Source organism: Erinaceus europaeus, chromosome 20, assembly GCF_950295315.1.
Source record: "Erinaceus europaeus chromosome 20, mEriEur2.1, whole genome shotgun sequence".
NCBI lineage: Eukaryota > Metazoa > Chordata > Mammalia > Eulipotyphla > Erinaceidae > Erinaceus > Erinaceus europaeus.
This window is the reverse complement of record NC_080181.1, coordinates 56,507,662-56,527,574: the sequence shown is the minus strand read 5'-3', so window position 1 is coordinate 56,527,574 and position 19,913 is coordinate 56,507,662. Positions and strand designations below refer to the sequence as shown.

Here is a 19,913-nt window from a genome sequence, read left to right as displayed (position 1 = left end):
GACCGGCATAAGGATCCCGGTTCGAACCCCGGCTCCCCACCTGCAGGGGAGTCGCTTCACAGGCGGTGAAGCAGGTCTGCAGGTGTCTATCTTTCTCTCCTCCTCTCTGTCTTCCCCTCCTCTCTCCATTTCTCTCTGTTCTATCCAACAACGACAACAACAATAATAACTACAACAATAAAACAACAAGGGCAACAAAAGGGAATAAATAAATAAAATAAATATTAAAAAAAAAAGAAGCAAACCGTCCATCCACCACCAGGTATTTGCAAATTCTGTGCCCTACCAGTTGAGATAGCTCCCAGATCCTTTTTTTTTTTTTTTTTTTTTTTTGCTTCCAGGGTTATCACTGGGGCTCAGTGCCTGCACTATGAATCCACTGCTCCTGGAGGTCATTATTTCCATTTTGTTGCCTTTGTTGTTGTTGTCTTCGTCGTCATTACTGTTGTTGGATAGAACAGAGAGAAATGGAGAGAGGAGGGGAAGAGAAAGATAGACCTGCTTCACCGCCTGTGAAACGACTCCCTGCAGGTGGGGAGTCAGGAGCTCCAACCACGATTCTTACCCCACCCTTGTGTTTTGCGCCATGTGCGCTTAACCCACAGTGCTACTGCCTGACTCCCCAAATACTTACTTTTAAGATTATGTACTTATGCAATAGCGAGACAGGAGAGAAAATCAAAGCATCAAATCAGGGATCAAACTCAGACCTCATGCCTGAGAGCCCAACACTTTATTCATCTCCTGAGTCGCTAATTAATTATGATTTCCCATGAGCTGGAGAGAATTCTGCATGAGAGGCAGAAGTCAGAGTACCACTCAGGCACATGCCACACAGCCATGCAAGGCCTGCGTATTCAACCAGTATCTACAGATCAGAGACTGAAGCCAGAAAAAAAATGCCAGTAAAAACTGAATTTTTTATAAACAGTGAATATTTTCTCCATAGATGTTCATGCAATAGTTGGGACATTTTATGGGGAAAACCTTTTTTAATTGTTTAATGGTTTTTATTTAATTATTGGATAGAGACAGCCAGAAATCTAGAGGGAAGGGGATGCTAGAGCAGGAGAGAAACAGAAAGACCCCTGCAGCCCTGCTTCACCACTCGCAAAGCTTTCCTTCTTCAGGTGGGGACCAGGGGCTTGAACCTGGGTCCTTGAACATTGTAACATGTGCACTCAGTCAGGTGTGCCACCACCTGGCCCCGGGGAAAACTTTTTATTTTATTAGTGATTTAATATTGATTTACAAAATTACAAGATCACAGGGGTACTATCGGTACCATTCCCACCAGCAGAGTTGGTCCCCATCCATGTCCCCATCCCTACAGCAGTTCTCCTAAGGTTACAGATATGGGTTAACTATTATCTCTACAACTATATGTCTAGATTTCTATATGTTTGCCCCCCCCCCTTTCCCCCTATGGTCCCATCTTCTCTTCCTTTCCAGGTCACACTTACATCTATTACCACACCCAAGTGACCCTCCCTTTTTCCTCTTCTCTCTCTGGGTCCTGACGGAGTTGGAGTTCAGAGCCCTCTGGTGGTCTTCCCCCTATCATTTCTCCCATTCTGGGAATCTGGACCAAAATTCTTTTTTGGGGTACAGAAGGTGGGAGATCTGGCTTCTGTGCTGGGAAATCTCTTTTCCTGAATTCTAACTTTACTTCTTGTATTTCTTTTACTAACTCTGGAAACCAGCCCAGGCCAGAGAATAGAGCAGAGTGTGGGTCCTAGCTCTGTTGCCTCTCATTCCTAAGTGCTCCTGTACACCCATGAAGCTGAAGGACAAAGTGACAGGACTGGGCCAGGGAGAGGGTGGCCAGGACAAAGACAGGAAAGCCCCACTTGACAATGCAGGCAGGCAGCCATACCTTGTTTGTGCCGGCAGGTGACAGTGTGAGGAGAACCCACGCCCGTAGGGACCACAGGCATCGCAGGCTGAGTAAGAGCCAGGCCACTGCAGGCTACTGTCATTGACTCTTCTGGTCACTGGGAGCCAGTGCCCTCACTGAACACCCCATCTTCCTGCTCCCTCCCCCGCCCATGAACCCCTCAGACAGTGTAGGTATACAACAGGGATTTATTCACAACTTCAACAGGGAAGAATGAAGAACGGCAGGAACGTCGTGTGTGTGTGTGTGTGTGTGTGTGTGTGTGTGTGTAGGTTGGCACACTCCTGGAGACCCAGCCAACAGTCACAGTATCGAACAGCAGAGATCTGGCCCAGGGTTTCCGCCCAGAAGGGGACACCAGCAGGCTTCCATGCAGCACCTTCCCCACGCAGGCACAGGACCAGCCACTCTGTGGAGCCCTGTCATCACTGACAGCACTTCTGCAGCATTCGCACTGACAGCTTCCTGTACTGAGGGGAAACAGGGTGCTGGTCCTGGGCACGGGGGCAAATGACAGGGGCATCCTGTCATTCCTGAGTGACAGTCAGGGACCCCCCCCACATATACTTTCTCCCCAAAGGGCTGGGGAGGGGTCCAGGGCAGTAGGGTAGCAGCCTTATCTCACACTCAATCACAGTGGCAGTGCAAGGAGGTCAGGGAGGTCTAGCTCAAGTGCAGTGCCTGGCATGGCAGCTTCTGCGTCTCCACTGCCCCAGTCCAGCTCTGCCCCAGCTCTGCCAGGTGGGGACTGTGTTCTCTGATATTCCTGGTTGGACCATGTGTTTCGTGTCTTCAAGACCAAGGGCCCCAGAGGTGGCTGTTTTTCTTTCTGCAGACCCCACCAGCCCACACTCTGAAGCCAACATCTGAGGTCCCCACAGACTGGTGGTTCTGTGCTGCACAGGGAGGTTCAGCGGGGCTGGGGTGGAACCTACTCTAGCAGATGCCCCTCCCTCGGGTCAAAATGTGCTGGGGTCACAAGGTGAGTCAGCAACGCTCATCACCCAGCATTTTCTACGTGTCGGGCAACATGGGGACATGTGGCAGACAGTCCTACTTAATGTAAGCTGACACCAGGATCCCAGCCCTTTGGGTGAGGAAGAAGGGGCTTAGAGAAAGACATTTCTTCTTTTTATTTTTATTTTATTTATTTATTTTACCAGAGCACTGCTCAGCTATGGCTTATGGTGGTGCAGGGGACTGAACCTGGGACTTTGAGCCCCAAGCATGAGAGTCACTTTGCATAACCAGTATGCTATCTACCCCTACCCAAGAAAGACATTTCTAAAGTCACACAGCTACTTAGTGGCTAGGTCTAGAATGGTGTCCCTTGTGGAGTGGAGTGGCACCAGGAGCCAAGGAGCTGCCTTTGGCTGGGCTCGAGGTTGAGGCTGGTGTGGCTGCAGCCCCCAAACCTGGCAGCTCAGGGGCTGGTGGTCTGCAATTGGGGGCATTCGGGGCTCCCACCCTGCTCCCTGACAATGTCTCTGGGTTGTCACAGAGACCCAAGATGCTGTTAAGGGTCCTGGAATAAAGACCGTTGGTGTATTGCACCAAAGTATGACTCTGGGGTGGGGTGAGGAGGGTTCAGGTGCTGGAACATGACAGCAGAGGACCTAGTGGGGGTTGTATCGTTATGTGGAAGTGTTATGCATGTAAAAACTACTGTATTTTACTGTTGACTGTAAACCATCAATCCCCCAAATAAATAAAGTAATATAATATAAAGTAAAATAAAATAAAAAAGACTGATCCCATCCAGGAAGGTCAGCGACAGAGGCAGAGGGGCCCTGGTGGGGAGCAACCTAGGATGACCCCCACTTCTCCCAGGCTGAGGGTTCCAGCTCTGACCAGAGACATAAGAAGGCCCAGTGCAGGTGGTGGGTGGGGTGGGCATGCTGTGTGGACCAGGGCAGGTGCTACTTCCCCGGCTGCAGAATCCCAGGCTGGCCCTAAGAGGGCTGGGGTGGGGTGGGGGGGCTTCTTCCCCTGCTGTGTTCAATGGAGTGTGTGCTGGGAGGGGCACCCCCTCTCTGTGAAGCCCACCCTTGGAGCCCTGGATCACAGGGAGAGCCTCTGAGCCTGGCTTTCTGGGAGTACACACCCATCTTGCCTTTGCCAGGTATGGTGGGGGCCTGCTCACCTGGGGGTGAGGTGGGGGGCCACGGGGGGTGGCGCCCACAGCTTTCTGGAGCAGGAGGGTCCTGAGCAGATCGTGACTCAGCTGCAGCCTTGGGTCCCGGGGGAACGTGTGGGGAGCTATCTCCAGGGGGGACAGGCTGGGGGGCTCCAGGCTCTTCTTGCCCATGAAGTGACCTGGAAAGAGGGTGATGGGGCACAGGGCTCAGGGAGGAGGCTCGCGCCCCTGCGGCCGAGCTCCCCATCTCACCCCTGTTCCTCTCCAGGGGAACCCCAGACCCCCGTGGACAGCACTGGCAGCCAGAAAGCCGAGCTAGGAGTGTTCCGCCGGGTGTGCTGCCCGCAGGACGGTGGGATGGGAGCCAGGAGGAAGGGAGAGGAGGCAGGGACGCTGCCCAGCTAGGGGAGGGCCGCGGGGAGGCAAGACCGCGAGGCAGCGGGGAGTGGGGGTTGCGGGGGGCCGAGAAGACACAGGAGGGCCAGGGCGCCCTGCCTGGAGGCTGGGGTCCCGCCAACACTCACCGGTTCGGGTCTCGTGCCCTCACCTGTGAAATCCGAAGGGTCCCGGGTCCCGGCCCGCTGGAGCCCGAGGCTGCGGAGCCCCGGGGGAGGGGGCGAGCGGCCCCCAGACTCACCTGTGGCCCAGAGGTTGCCGGTGGGGTGCACGCGGAGCCTGCGCGCCCCGGGCCCCCAGCGGCCCCCCAGCGGGGCGGCGCCCGCGACCAGCAGCGCGAGCAGCAGCAGGCGGCCGAGCCGGGCCATGGCTGGGCGGGGGTGTCGTGTCCGGTCCGGGTCCGGGTCCGGGTCCGAGTCCAAGTCCCGGCTCCAGGGCGCGTCCCCCGCGGCCGGGGAGCCACCTCCCTCCCGCAAAGGCGGGTCCTGGGGCGGGGCCTGTAGGGGGGCCGCCCCCAGGACCCTCCCCGGCCCGCAGGTGCTCCCCGGGAGGGGGTTGCGGTTCCCGTTCGCGGGGGTCCCTCGCCTCTCGCTCCAGGGGCGCAGCGCTGCCACCCCGGGGAGCGGCCCGTCGGGGAAGCGCGCAGGTGCTCGCGCGGGCGACCTCAGGTGGGAGCCCCTCACCCCCACCCCGCACCCCGAGGCCTCCCAGTCCAAGACGCCTCTGTCCACTTGACGAGGAGGGACCAGGGGCCTTCGGGGTCGCCGGGCGGAGAGCAGGGCCGACCCGCGTGCTCCTCTTACAACCCGTGCAGGAGACGCCCCCAGCCCAGGTCCCGGCCTGAGTGGGGTGTCCGGGACCCCAGGAATGGGAGGCGAGTGACCCCAAGCGAGCGGCAGGATCCCCCTGCGGGAACGACTCAGCCCCCGCTCGCAGCTCCCCGTTTGCAGGACACCAGCCAGGCCAGGGACACCCCGCTTCTGGCCGGTCTCCGCGCCGCTCCACCCCCGCGCCCGGCTCCCGACACCTCCCCGCTCTCGCTCTCACCTGCTGCGGTCAGATTTGCTCTGCGCCTCCCGGAGCAGGCGCCAGCCGTCGCCCCTCTGCCCACGCCTGCTCGGGGCTCGGGGCTCTGGGCTCGGGCGGTCTCGGGGGGCTCTGGATTCGGGGGGCTCTGGGCTCGGGCGGTCTCGGGGGGCTCTGGATTCGGGGGGCTCGGGGCTCTGGGCCTCGGGGGTTCTGGGTCTCAGGGGGCTCTGGACTTGGGGGGCCTCGGGGCTCTGGGCCTCGGGGTTTCTGGGTCTCGGGGGCTCAGGGGCTCTTGGGATCAGGGAGCTCGGGGTATCAGGGGCTCGGGAGGCTCGGGTGTTCGGGGTTCAGGTGCTGGGGGGGTCGTTTTCAGGGGCTTCGGGTTCATGGTGGAGCAGAGTGGGAGTGCTCACCGCCCCTAGTGCTGCGAGGAGCCTCATCTGGAGGCTCTCTCTCAGGCTTTAGCTGCGAACCAGCTGAGAAGTTGAGGCACAAGGGATTAGACCTGGTGTCCGCACATGTCCCCACTCCGGGTGGCTTAGCTGGTGGTTGGCTTAGACTGGAAGCAGGCGAGGACTTCTCCCTTGGGCAGAGAAAAAGGCACAGGGACAGCGTAATAAGTCTGCAAAACTCAACGCCTGAGGCTCTGAGGTCCCAGGTACAATCCCCAGCACCACCATAAGCCAGAGCTGAGCAGAACTCCGGTGTCTCACATCTCTCTCATTAAAAACAAACCAATGAATAAACAATATATTTAGAAAGAGCACAGCACCAAAGTTTCCTCCACCCAAGCAAAGTAGCTTGAACAAAGGTGATGCACAGGGCAAAGCAGGCTGCTGAATTCCTGGGCCCTAGAGATCAACCTCAGGACGTCCTGCAGACAAGCCTGTGCACTGCTATGCAGCACACTTCCCTGGCCCAAGCAAAAAAAAACACCAAAACTCAACTTGCTGGGATATTGTGCAGATGCAGTCACATCTGCCATGTTGTTCCCTCAGGCTACTGCTAGTTCCCTTGAGAGTTGGGACATTCTCGGAGTGCCTGTTTCACCATGTTGGACCCTCAGGGCATTGTCTATTTCCCCGCGATATTTGGAGTGCTTTGGTCACTCCTCCCCCCTCCCATTCTCACTAGAGTTATTATCCTATCCTGGAGTGCTATGGTTACTCCTGCCCATTCCCATTCTCGCGAAAGCTGCTCCTATAAAAGCCCTTCTTCTTCCGCACCTAGCTCTCTTGCCGGCGCTTCACTTCAGTGTTCAGATGCAGGAAAGGTTACTGCGTGAGGCAGCCATTTTCGCTACCTCCACGTGGCCCAACCTGCTTCTCTAGCACCCAACTCTGAGGTGCCAGTGCAAATAAAGATTTGTGTTCCCTCTTCGCTCCGGACCTCCTCTCTCTCTTCTCCGCGGCACACAACAACATCTGGCGCCCCATGTGTCCTGCACTCACACCTGGCCTGAGGTCCAGAAAAGACACAGGTAAGTGGCAGCCGCCTGACTCTACGGCCCTGCGTTTCCCCACACCATGGGATTTTTTCCCGTTTTACGAGGAGGTGTCCCAGACATTATATCCTTGTCTCCTGGGACAGGCTCTTGATCTCAGAGATGCTTTAATTTTTGCTACACCGTGGGTTCTCATAATTATATTTGCTACTTACAAGATATGTACAAGGTGTTGAGGCTGAGATACAAGAGTTAAGAGATATGTGCTTACGACCTAAACATCCTAAGCGATTTGCAGTCAGCACCCGAGATATGTGCTTACGACTTAAACGATCTAAGCGATTTGCAGTCAGCACCCAAACTTCTGTCCCTGCAGACACGTGTTCGGTTCATTCTGCGGCTTCCATGACCCCTTCACCCGCTGTCCCTGCAGACACGTGTTCAGCTCCTTCTGCAGACCCGTGTTTGGTTCCTTCTGCGGCTTCCATAACCCCTTCCCCCAATGATACCTCGTCATTAAGAGACCTTGTGACTGAGATACAGGAGTTAAAGTATCTGTTTTCAGAGTTTAGAGACCTTAAACCTTTTGCCGTCCGCCCCAAGAGCTCCGTCCCAGTAGATACGTGCTCAGTTTCCCCTGCGGCCACTACGGCAGCTTCTACTTCTGTAACTCTTTCCCCCACGTCATCAGACCAAGTCCACATCTTCCCGGTAAATGTGGCCCCTAATAGACAAAACCCTTAGGTATGAGTTTCGCATGCATTTTCCCTCAAAATTACTCTAAACCTGTCTGGGTTCCTGCCCGCCATATCCGACAATACCCTCAGGATGGTGCTGTTATCCCTAAAGAACAAGAAATACTACAAGAGGACTAGATAAAGGATACATCCCAGGATCCATAATATGACATGGCAGAACCTACAAAAGTGGCTCACAGAGCCCTCTCTCCTTCCCCTCCCCTGAATGTCTTATGTTATGACTGGCCAGTTGTGTTTTGTGAGTGTGTTGAATGACCAAAAATTTTTTGCATGACCCATCTGCTCAAAATACTCTAAATGTTAAAACCATTGTCACTAACATATGTTAACTCTCTAAGTAACCTGAGTCTGTTTATACTCCAAAGTAAAAATGGTTAAAAATCAATATATTTTAACTATAATTGGTCTAAAGATCCTGCTGTAGAGACTGCTACAGGAGGTCACATTAGATTACCTTTTAACAAAAATCATAAAGATATTCAAACCAATTATAATCATCGAGGTATCAATTATAGTAAACCTCTAACTTGTTACAAGTTTTATTTTTTTTCACAAGTAAGTGATTACAGCTATCAAACCTTCATATGAAGAATCATCTGTTCATATGGTAAGGTATTAAACTATAAAAAGTTCCTCCATACACAACCTATGTAAATTAACAACATTCACGTATTCTTGTACACTTAACTGGGGTATCTTGTCTTGCCACCATAAGCCATGCCTTTGTCAGCCAACAATTTAAAGATGTTTCCCTTTATAACATCACCCATGCCACGGACATCCTTTACTACCCCCAAAGACAAATGGCTGTTCCCCTAGACATCACATCCACTGACTGCTTCCCTTAGACTTGAGATATGATCCCACCTCTTCATACCAATGGATACATTCCCCCTTCCTTACCTGTCTACCCTTAGTTGTGGGACTCTAGCTTGTTTTACTTCTTCTGCTCACAATAGGTCCTATAATTCTTTTTTTAAAAAACATTTTAATGTACTTATTAATGAGAAAGAGAGGAGGAGAGAGAAAGAACCAGATATCTTTCTGGTACATGTGCTGCCAGGGATCGAACTTGGGACCTCATGCTTGAGAGTCTAATGCCTTATCCACTGCGACACCTCCCAGACCACGGTCCTATAATTTTTAATAAGCTCATGGCCTTTTTGCAACAACAGATTGATGCCATAAAGATGCAACCTATACAGGCCCACTATCATAGGCTGGACATGGCAGAATATGGAGTTGCTGCAAAGGATTTGCCCCCTCCATCAGAACGTCCACCATGTAGAGGACTGGCTAGCCAATGACGCGTAAAAGGGAAACTAGCGCTATCCAGTCAACCTAAGACAGGGCACCTGGTACTACTGGGCAAAAATGACCAGGTGTTCCAATGACGGGTAAGACGGAAGGCTGATCCCCAACCTAAGACAGGCACAGTCCGCCCTGCCACAAAACAAAGTCCGCCAAACATCAAAACATGATATAAGACAGGGGGACATGTGGGGAGCCACATGTGCCCTCAAGGTTGCTATTGGCATGGCCATAGAGTCTTTGTTAAAAGATAGCTCCTGGGAGTCGGGCAGTAGGGCAGCGGGTTAAGTGCAGGTGGCGCTAAGTGCAAGAACCGGCTTAAGGATCCCAGTTTGAGCCCCTGGCTCCTCACCTGCAGGGGAGTCGCTTCACAGGCGGTGAAGCAGGTCTGCAGGTGTCTCTTTCTCTACTCTTCTCTGTCTTCCCTTCCTCTCTCCATTTCTCTCTGTTCTATGCAACAACCACAATATCAGTAACAACAATATAATGACAACAATAAAACAACTAGGGCAACAAAAGGCAAAATACCAAAAAAAAAAAAAAACCCCGCTTCCCTACACCTTAGAGTCCTTGTTAAAAGATAAGTTCTAGGGAGTCGGGCGGTAGCGCAGCGGGTTAAGCGCGCATGGCGCAAAGTGCAAGGACAGGAATAAGGATCCTGGTTCGAGCCCCCGGCTCCCCACCTGCTGAGGCGTCGCTTCACAGGCGGTGAAGCAGGTCTGCAGGTGTCTATCTTTCTCTCCCCCTCTCTGCCTTCCCCTCCTCTCTTCATTTCTCTCTGTCCTATCCAACAACAAATGACATCAACAACAACAATAACTACAACAATAAAAAAAAAAAAAAGATAAGTTCTTTTTCCCCATGAATCACCCAGGACCTTCCAGATAATGGCTGACTACCATGACAAATAATATAAAATAATAATAATAAATGAATAGGAAAGATACATCCCCCAATACTCAGTTAGCTAAGGCACCAAACCTCTTTTTCAATAAAGTATTCAAATCAGACGCCCTGCTAACCACGAGAAGCAGATTGTTTGTGTTTCTTCCACAGGAATCCCAGAAAAAACCATCTGGACCCCTGCACACCCTGACATCACCCACTAGATGGCACGACTACAGTGGCACACACCCCCGAAACCCTAGATGTCACCTGACGTGATCTGAAGAACCTGATTCACAGACTCCAAGGACAGAGCTTTTTACTGCCTGTCTGCCTTTCCTGCTTCTGCTTTGACTTGTCACGTTTTGGCGGTTCCAGCTCACTCTCTACAGAAAAGCAGAATTCCAGAGGCTGACCTTCCTCATGCAGCATCTCATCCCCTGCCATTTCTCCCCCTAGTCGCCTACTTTGGACTGAGACTTCTATCGGACTTGCTGGTATACGCTTTGGACACTTTAGACAATTTTACAGCAGCTTCCTTCCCTTCACATTGCTGGTTTTTCATAGACTGACCCTGAGTAGTTCATAGACTTTACACACTGTTGCCCTGGGCATTAGATAAAAGGAAAGGGGGAGATGCTGGGAAATTGTGCAGATGCAGTCATATCTGCCATGTTGTCCCCTCAGGCTACTGCTAGTTCCTGAGAGAGTTGGGACATTCTTGGGAGTGCCTGTTCAGCTATGTTGTGCCCTCAGGGCATTGTCTATTTCCCCGCGTGCTTTGGTCACTCCTCCCCCCTCCCATTCTCACGAGAGTTATCATCCTATCCTGGAGTGCTATGGTTACTCCTGCCCATTCCCATTCTTGCGAAAGCTGCTCCTATAAAAGCCCTTCTTCTTCTGCACCTCGCTCTCTTGCCAGCTCTTCACTTTGGTGTTCAGACGCAGGAAAGGTTACTGCGTGAGGCGGCCATTTTCGCTACCACCACGTGGCCCAACCTGCTTCTCTAGTACCCAACTCTGAGGTGCCAGCGCAAATAAAGATTTGTGTTCCCTCTTTGCTCCGGACCCCCTCTCTCTCTTCTCCGCGGCACACAACATCAACTTACTCTTTTTGTTCCCTTCTAGGGTTATAACTGGGGCTCAGTGCTCCTGAAAGCCATTTTCCCCATTTTTGTTGCCCTTGTTATTATCGTTATTGCTGTTCAATAGGACAGAGAGAAATCGAGAAAGGAGGGAAAGACAGAGAGGGGGAGAGAAAGACAGACATCTGCAGACCTGCTTCACCATCTGTGAAGCGACCCCCCTGCAGGTGGGGAGGCTGGGTTCAATCCTGGATCTTTTTTTTTTTTAAGATTTTTAAAATATATATATTTCTATTAATTCATTCCCTTTTGTTGCCCTTGTTGTTTTATTGTTGTTGTCGTTGTTGGATAGGACAGAGAGAAATGGAGACAGAGAGGGGGAGAGAAAGACAGACACCTGCAGACCTGCTTCACCACCTGTGAAGCGACTCCCCTGCAGGTGGGGAGCCGGGGGCTCCAACCGGGATCCTTATGCTGGTCCTGCGCTTTGTACCACGTGTGCTTAACCCGCTGGGCTACTGCCTGACTCCCTCGACCCTGGATCTTTACTCCGCTCATTGTGCTTTATGCCATGTGTGCTTATCCCACTGTGCTACCAACTGGCCCCCCAGAAGTTATGAATTCCAAGAAATTAGCAGAACAGGGACCGGGTACTGGCGCACCTGGTTGAGCGCATGTATTAACAATGTGCAAGGACCCAGGTTTGAGCCTCCGGTCCTGCAGGGGGAGTCGCTTCACAGGTGGTGAAGCTTTACAGTGGTGAAGCTGGGCTGCAGGTGTCTGTCTTTCTCCCTCCCTATTTCCCCCTCCCTCTTGATTTCTGGCTGTCTCTATCCAATAAATAAAGATAATAATAAATAAATAAATACTATGGAGAACATTGTGTGTGTTTTATTAAAAAAAAAAAAAAGAAATTAGCAGAACACATAGCACATTCCAAGTACTGAGTGTTAGCTGGATCCCAGGAAAAGCAAAGCCTGCTTTAAATCCAAAGCTCATTTCGGGGGGGAAAAAGTTTCCTGCATCATGGCTCAGCTTTGGTGTTGGCATGCCACTGACGTCAATGAGCTTCTCAATGAACTGAAGTTGAGGCAAGCCTGCCTCAACTTTTCACTAATTCCAAGAAATGAGTTATCTACAATAATCTCTCCTTTTCCTTGGTCAGACCGACAACCTTGCCCAGCTTCGTACTATGTGACTCTTTACTAAGGTCCATGGTGAGTACTATTGCTTTTAACTAGACTCCTTGAACTAACGCTTCAATCCCACTTACAAATCAAAATAAACTGCCCAACTGATCTCAAGGTTTTAGAGGAATGACTCTAGTCAAGGAGGCATTCTAAACTCCTAAGATGGGAAGAAGAGGATCTATACAGTCTGAAAGTCATACTTCATATAAAATAGAACTATATGAATGAAGAGTAACAACTGTCTTTTATTTTTATTTTATTTATTCCCTTTTGTTACCCTTGTTTTTTATTGTTGTTGTTATTGATGTCATCATTGTTGGATAGGACAGACAGAAATGGAGAGAGGAGAGGAAGACAGAGGGGGAGAGAAAGACAGATACCTGCAGACCTGCTTCACGGCCTGTGAAGAGACTCCCCTGCAGGTGGGGAGCCCGGGGCTCGAACAGGAATGCTTATGCCAGTCCTTGTGCTTTGTGTTACCTGTTATTTAAATTTAATTTTTTTTGAGAGAGAGATGTAGAGAGAGATACCAAAGCACTCTTCAGCTCTGGTTTATGGTGGTGTGGGAGATTGAACCTGGGATTTAGGAGCCTCAGGTTTGAGAGTTTGTTTGCATAACCATTATGCTGTCTCCCCCGCCTAAATAATCTTTAAAAAAAAAAGAAAAAGAAAAAGAAAAGAGAAACAGTGAAAGAGCCAGAGCTCCCTTCAGTTTGCTGGGGCGGCTGGAGCCTGGATCACCACATGGCAAAGCAGCGCACTACCACATGAGCTGCTTAACTGGACGGCCCCGGGCTCACTGACAGTGACCGACTGTGTGACACAGAAACCTTGTGGCCACTGTTCTAGAAGAGAAACACCTTGGCTGTCAGATACAGACTTTGCTCAGCTAGAAACCTGGCAGAGGCAAAGTCAAGTCTGCTGTCTGACTAAGTCGGGTAGACGGAGGCTGCCTGCCAAGCGGGAAGTCTTGGACAAAACCGAAGCCACTCATCCTTTTGCTTATGATCACATTGATCATCTGGGGACTTACTGGCTACTTTAATTATAAGAATCTTACAGGGGAAGTACATACAAATAACAAGTACAGCAGTGAGTGTAATAAGACCAAAGATGGACTAGAAGCAGAATCTACTGCACTCATCAAAAAACTCCCAGAGGAAGAGCTATTTATTCCCAGCCTGTGGCTACTGTAGAACCAAATTGGCTAAACAGGAGAACAAGAACTTTGGGTTTGTCCCACGGTGCAAGGGCACCTTGGGTGGCATATAGAATTGGTGGCAGATTGTCGTCTCCCCCAAAGTGTAAGGGCCCATACCAATTACCCCCACCTACTGACCGCCCTCTTCCATTTACAGGCATCTATGATGAATACCTTGGTCATGTGGTTTACATTAAAGGCAAGCAGGTTGAGGTTAATAAGTTACCATCTATACAGAAACTAGTAAGGCCCTGTTCCCCCTAGATGCGTGTTTGCCAGGAAACAAAGACAAGCTAAACAAGATAATTTGCTTCATAGAAACTGACCTTTTAGAAACAATAGATGCTTTACAGAAAACTCATGATATTCCAAGAAGCTTGCTCAAGAAAACTAGGTTATGGGAGACAGGTGGTAGCGCAACAGGTTAAGTGCATGTGGTGCGAAACGCAAGGACCAGATTAAGGATCCCGGTTCGAGTCCCCGGCTCCCCGCCTGCAGGGGAGTCTCTTCACAGGCGGTGAAGCAGGTCTGCAGGTGTCTGTCTTTCTCTCCCCCTCTGCCTTCCCCTCCTCTCTCCATTTCTCTTTGTCCTATCCAACAACAAGGACATCAGTAACAACGATAATAACTACAACAATAGGGGGTCGGGTGGTGGCACAGTGGGTTAACTGCATGTGTCACAAAGCACAAGGACTGGCTTATGGATCCCTTCGAGCAACCAGCTCCCCACCTGCAGGGGAGTCTCTTCACAGGTGGTGAAGCAGGTCTGCAGGTGTCTGTCTTTCTCTCCCCCTCTCTGTCTTCCCCTTCTCTCTCCATTTCTCTTTGTCCTATCCAACGAAGAATGACATCAACAAAAACAATAATAATAACCACAACAAGGCTACAAAAACAAGGGCAACAAAAGGGGGGAAATTGGCCTCCAGGAGCAGTGGATTCATGGTGCAGGCACTGAGCCCCAGCAATAACCCTGAAGGCAAAAAAAAATTACAACAATAAAACAAGGGCAACAAAAGGGAATAAATAAAAGAAAAAAGGCTATAATAAGACTTTATATTATTAAATGCTGAAATAAGTGAATTTTATGGTAAACAGTTGTGCAAAGAATTCTGCAAAAATAGTGAATTGACACACATTGTATCCAAGTGAAAAGTGTAGAAATAATAAAGGCCTGCGGAAAAAAGAGAAAGTGGAGATGCCTCTCTCCTGCTCCTGAAGCAGTTGCCGTGTCTCTCACCTCATTCCACACAGATGCTCCTGCCCCTCTTTCCTTCAGGACACCCTAGTAACAATGCTGGGCCCGCCCCTGGCAGAAACCCTGCATTATGCCAGTTCTGGGAAGCTCAGATCACTCCCCTTTCTATCTGCCCCCACAGAGTTGAGAGCCAGTGCTATAGGTCCCTCAAAGGGACAACAGTCTCCTGATGCAGGCATACCCTCACCTAAGCTCACCCCTTCTCCTCCCTGAATGCTCCCACTCTTTTTTTTCTCCCAGTCTTTTTTTAATGATTTTTTAAAAATTTATTTTCCCTTTTGTTGCCCTTGTTTTCATTGTTGTTGTAGTTATTATTGTTGTTATTGATGCCGTCGTTGTTGGATAGGACAGAGAGAAATGGAGAGAGGAGGGGAAGACAGAGAGGGGGAGAGAAAGACAGGCACCTGCAGACCTGCTTCACCGCCTGTGAAGCGACTCCCCTGCAGGTGGGGAGCCAGGGGCTTGAACCAGGATCTTTATGCCTGTCCGGGCTTTGAGCCACCTGTGCTTAACCCACTGCACTACCGCCCACTTTTTAAAAAATTTTTTTCCTCCAGGGTTATTGCTGGGCTCGATGCCTGCACCATGAATCCACCGCTCCTGGAGGCCATTTTTTCCCCCTTTTGTTGCCCTTGTTGTTGTAGCCTCATTGTGGTTATTATTATTACCATTGTTGATGTTGTTCGTTGTTGGATAGGACAGAGAGAAATGGAGAGAGGAGAGGAAGACAGAGGGGGGAGAGAAAGATAGACACCTGCAGACCTGCTTCACCGCCTGTGAAGAGACTCCCCTGCAGGTGGGGAGCCGGGGGCTTGAACCGGGATCCTTACGCCGGTCCTTGCACTCTGCGCCACGTGCGCTTAACCCACTGCGCTACCGCCCGACCCGCTCCCCCACTTTTTAAAAAGTAATTAAAAAAATTTTATTATCTTATTTTTAAAAAAATATTTATTTATTCCCTTTTGTTGCCCTTGATGTTTCATTGTTGTAGTTATTGTTGTTATTGATGTTGTCATTGTTGGATAGGACAGAGAAATGGAGAGAGGAGGGGAAGACAGAGAGAGGGAGAGAAAGACAGATACCTCCAGACCTGCTTCACCGCCTGTGAAGCGACTCCCCTGCAGGTGGGGAGCCGAGGGCTTGAACCAGGATCCTTACGCCAGTCTTGCGCAACCTGCACTGCGCTATTGCCCGACTCCCTTATCTTATTTATTTATTGGATAGAGACAGCCAGAAATTGAGAGGAGGAGGGGAGATAGAGAGGGAGAGAGACAGACACCTGCAGATCTGCTTCACCACTCGCAAAGCTTTCCCCCTGCAGGTGGGGACCAGGGGTTTGAACCCGGGTCCTTGTGCACTGTAACATGTGCACTCAACCAGGTGCGCTGCCACTGGGCCCCAACCCTCCCACTCTATCACCTCTTGTAGTTCCCCATGTACTGCTAAACTGCTGGGGCTGCAGAGACGATCAGAGAGACGTTCCCCCGAGAAGGCGCGTGCTCTGCCATGGGCACGGCCCAGGTCCCAGCCCTGGCTCTGCATGGGAGGTGCTACGGCACCGGAGGAAGTTCTCTCTGGTGCTGTGGTGTTTTCCCAGCTCTGCAAATGAGAAAGAGGTTCAGAGTGGGGTAGTGACACACGTGGGAGGCCCTGGCTCTGCAGCAAAGTAACTGGATTGTGCAAAGCGCTGCTAGGGAGCTGGGTGGTGAATGGGGCACAGCTGAGACAAAGCACTGGGAGAGAGAGTGCTGAACTAAGCACAGGACAAACAGCACGCCTCTCCCAGGCTCCTGGTGGGCCCAGCCATGCATTGGGGCTCTGGTGAAGGCACTGACTTCACTCAGCTGTTCTCCCCAGGGTCTGGCCCCTAAGCTGTCACTAAACAGCACAGGCAGACGGGAGGCTGTGTAGTGGCACCAACGTCAGGGGACAAGCCTGTGGGCAACCCCCACCTCCCAGGTGTCTAGCATGCTAAGTGGCTCCGGGGAAGGAAGTGGCACTGTCTTGTGATAAGCCCTGCCTCTGTCAGCCTCAAAGGCTTCCTGATGACACAGGATTCTTCCTACAGACTCATCAAAACTGTGCGTCAAGAATCATGCTTGTGATCTTGTTTCTGGAATTCTATCTGATCACAGTTGGGGGATCCTGAGAAAGACATGCCCGGCAGGACATGCAGCCTGAACAGATCACCTCAAGACGAGTGGGCCTGCTCGCTACCATCAGCTGGGCCACTTCTGGCGCTCAACAGTGGTAACTGTCCTGTGAAAGGCGTGGAAGGACGCTGGGGCAGCCCTCGCCCTCTTTCAGAGGGGTGTTTGGGTGGGCAGCACACACCCAAGTAACAGAGAAATGCACTCAAGCATCACAAACTTTATTCTAAGTCTCAGAGGCCTGTGTCTCAAAAAAGAGTGACAAACGCCAGTGCTTCTCCCACTGAGGAAGAGAACAGGGGTAGAGTAGAGTTCAAGAAAACAGGATGAAGGGGCCAGACAACAGCGCACCTGGTAGAGTGCACATGCTACAATGCCCAAGGACCCAACTTTGAGCCCTTCCTCTCCACCTGCAGGGGGAAACTTCACGAGCAGTGAAGCAGGTCGGCAGGTGTCTCTCATGTCTCTTGTCTCCCCCTCCCTCTAAACTTCTGTCTCTATTAAATAAAGTTATGTGTGTGTCTCTGTGTGTAATTAACATCCAAAGTCTTCTTTTGAGGCCGGGTGGTGGCTCACCTGGTTGAGCGCACATGTTACAATGCACAAGGACCCGGTTCAAGCCCCTGGTCCCCACCTACAGGGGGAAAGCTTTGTGAATGGTGAAGCAGGGTTGCAGGTGTCTGTCTCTGTCTCTCTATCCCACCCTTCCCTCTCAATTTCTGGCTGTATCTAGCCAATAAATAAATATACTGAATTTTTTTTCAAAAGCCTTTCTTTTTTCTTCCAGGGAATAAGAGATCAGGGGGCCCAGGTGGTGGCACACTTGGTTAAGTGCACACACTGCAGGTTCAAGCCCCTGTCCCCACTTGCAAGGGGGAAAGTTTCACAAGTGATGAAGCAGTTCTGTAGGTGTCTCTCCCTCTTTATCTCCCTATTTGTCTCTGTCAAACAGATAAATAAATTAATTTTAAAAAGGCGAATGAGAGGGCAGGGATAGACGGCATAATGGTTATACAAAGACTCTCATGCCTGAAGCTCTGAAGTCCCAAGTTCAACCCCCTGTACCACCATAAGCCAGAGCTGAACAGTGCTCTGGTAAAAAAAAAAAAAAAAAAGTATGAGGTCTTGAGTTGACCCCAAATATTATATGTGGCAGAACGATGCTCTGGATCTCTCATAAAAAAGGAGAATGGGGGGGATGAATGAGAGATCATAGAAGCAAATTTTCCTTCAGTTCAGTGGGGAGGGGTCTGGCTTGAGTGTATGACAGAGCAGTGCACTATCAAAGGGAGCTTTCCACTGGCCTAACACCAGAGATCTTAGCAATCAGAAGCAATCATGAGGCAGTCAAAGGCCCCAGGTCCAATCCCCAACACCGCCATCAGCCAGAGCTGAACAGTGCTCTGGTGAAAACAAACAAAAAGCAATCATGGCTAGAAAAGTTTTCTGATCAAGTTTGGCAAGACTAAGACAATGCACTTGCTAGATGACAGAAAAGTAGAAGCCATTCAATGATTCATGTGCTCGGTTCCAGAGAACCGCTCGACAGTAATGCTCCAGTGAATTGGTATTTTGCTCCAGGAGCCTGCACTGGGTGAGCTGCTGGATGGAAGGGCACAGTCTGGGACTGACAGTGGGGGCTCCTGAATGGGAGGGGCTCACAGGCTGTCGGGGGACTCGGCCCTCAACGCAAACCCACACTAAAGCACGTGGCAGAACTGTGTGAGCTTGACCTGTGTCAGCGTACGGCAGGACCGTCTCACTCTACACTCGGGACAGAGTGGGGGCCTGGAGAGCAGAACACCGTGGAGACTCAATAGTGGGGTGATGTCAGAAAGTGGGGAACGGTACAAACTACTGTATTTACTGTTGACTGTAAAACAGTAATCCCACAATAAATAAATAAAAAAGAAAGCGGTGTGTGTGTGTGTGTGTGTGTGTGGTTGGAGAAACTCTCATAATCAAATCCATGCTTAAAGTTTTATCCATCCTCATATATATATATTTTTTAAACCAGAGCACTGCTCAGCTCTGGCTTATGGTGGTGCAGGGGGTTGAACCTGGGACTTTGGAGCCTCAGGCATGAGAGTGTCTTTGCAGAACTATTATGCTATCTACCTCTGCCCTTCACATTCTTTTTCTTATAACCATTTTTTCAAATTATATTTATTAAAAATTATTTATTTATTATTGGATAGAGACAAAAACTGAGGAAGAGGTGAAGGGGGAGAAAGAGATAATGAGACAAGAGGAAGCATAGAGGGAAAGAGACAGACACCTACAGCCCTGCTTCACCACTTGTGAAGCCTTGCCCCCCCGCAGGTGGGGACAATGAGCTTGAACCTGGGTCCTGGCCCACGATAATGTATCCTTCACCAGGTGAACCACCACCTGACCCCATTCTCACATTATTCAATTCCCTTCAGTCAAAACTAGTTAAGCCGCGTAACTCAACAACAAAACTCCAGTGACACCCTCTGGCGTTATTTGTTCTCAACAAGCTTTTGAGACACCTCATACTTACTATTTAAATTCCAAAATTCCTAGTTTTAGGCTTTACCACTAAACTAGGCAACATAAAAGCCAGGAGTATGGGGCTGGGTGGCGGCACACCCAATACCCATTTTCTTTTCTTTTTTTAAAATATTTTTTTTCCTTTTTGTTGCCCTTGTTTTTGATGTTGTTGTTGTTGGATAGGACAGAGAGAAATGGAGAGAGGAAGGAAGACAGAGGGAGAAAGGCAGACTCCTGCAGACCTGCTTCACCACCTGGGAAGCGACTCCCCTGCAGGTGGGGAGCTGGGGCTCGAACCAACACTCATTTTTAATGCCTAAGAAGCCAGGTTCAAGCCCCTGGTCTCCATCTGCACAGAGGAAGCATCACAAGCAGCAGAGCAGCGCTGCAGTTGTTTCCCACCTTGTCTCTTCATCTGTTTCACCCTCTGTCCAAAGAATGAGGCAGAGGAGGAAGAAGACAGACAGGACAAGGAAGAAAGGCCAGTGGAAAGCAGTGGAATTGCTATGCGGGTACTAAGCCCCAGGAATGAAGCTGATTAAAAACATAAATAAATAAAAGGCACAAGTATAATGCTTCTCTCCACATCAACAATCTTATTACTTTTCTGAGAAACGTAGTTATTGCTTCCAACTAGAGCATCTGGCAAAGGAGGAAAAAT

At 50.4% G+C, this 19,913-nt stretch overlaps 1 protein-coding gene across 1 annotated transcript; it reads right to left on the bottom strand.

The window, feature by feature from the left end:
• Positions 1–2,233: 2,233 nt before the first annotated feature.
• On the bottom strand, positions 2,234–5,847 carry NMB (neuromedin B). Its single transcript, XM_060179774.1, has 5 exons — positions 5,837–5,847; positions 5,478–5,750; positions 4,582–5,366; positions 4,041–4,213; positions 2,234–2,367 (listed from the first exon to the last, which is right to left on the bottom strand). Exons 1-5 carry the CDS (start codon positions 5,845–5,847, stop codon positions 2,323–2,325), a joined length of 1,287 nt encoding a protein of 428 aa, XP_060035757.1. The 3' UTR covers positions 2,234–2,322.
• Positions 5,848–19,913: the final 14,066 nt, after the last annotated feature.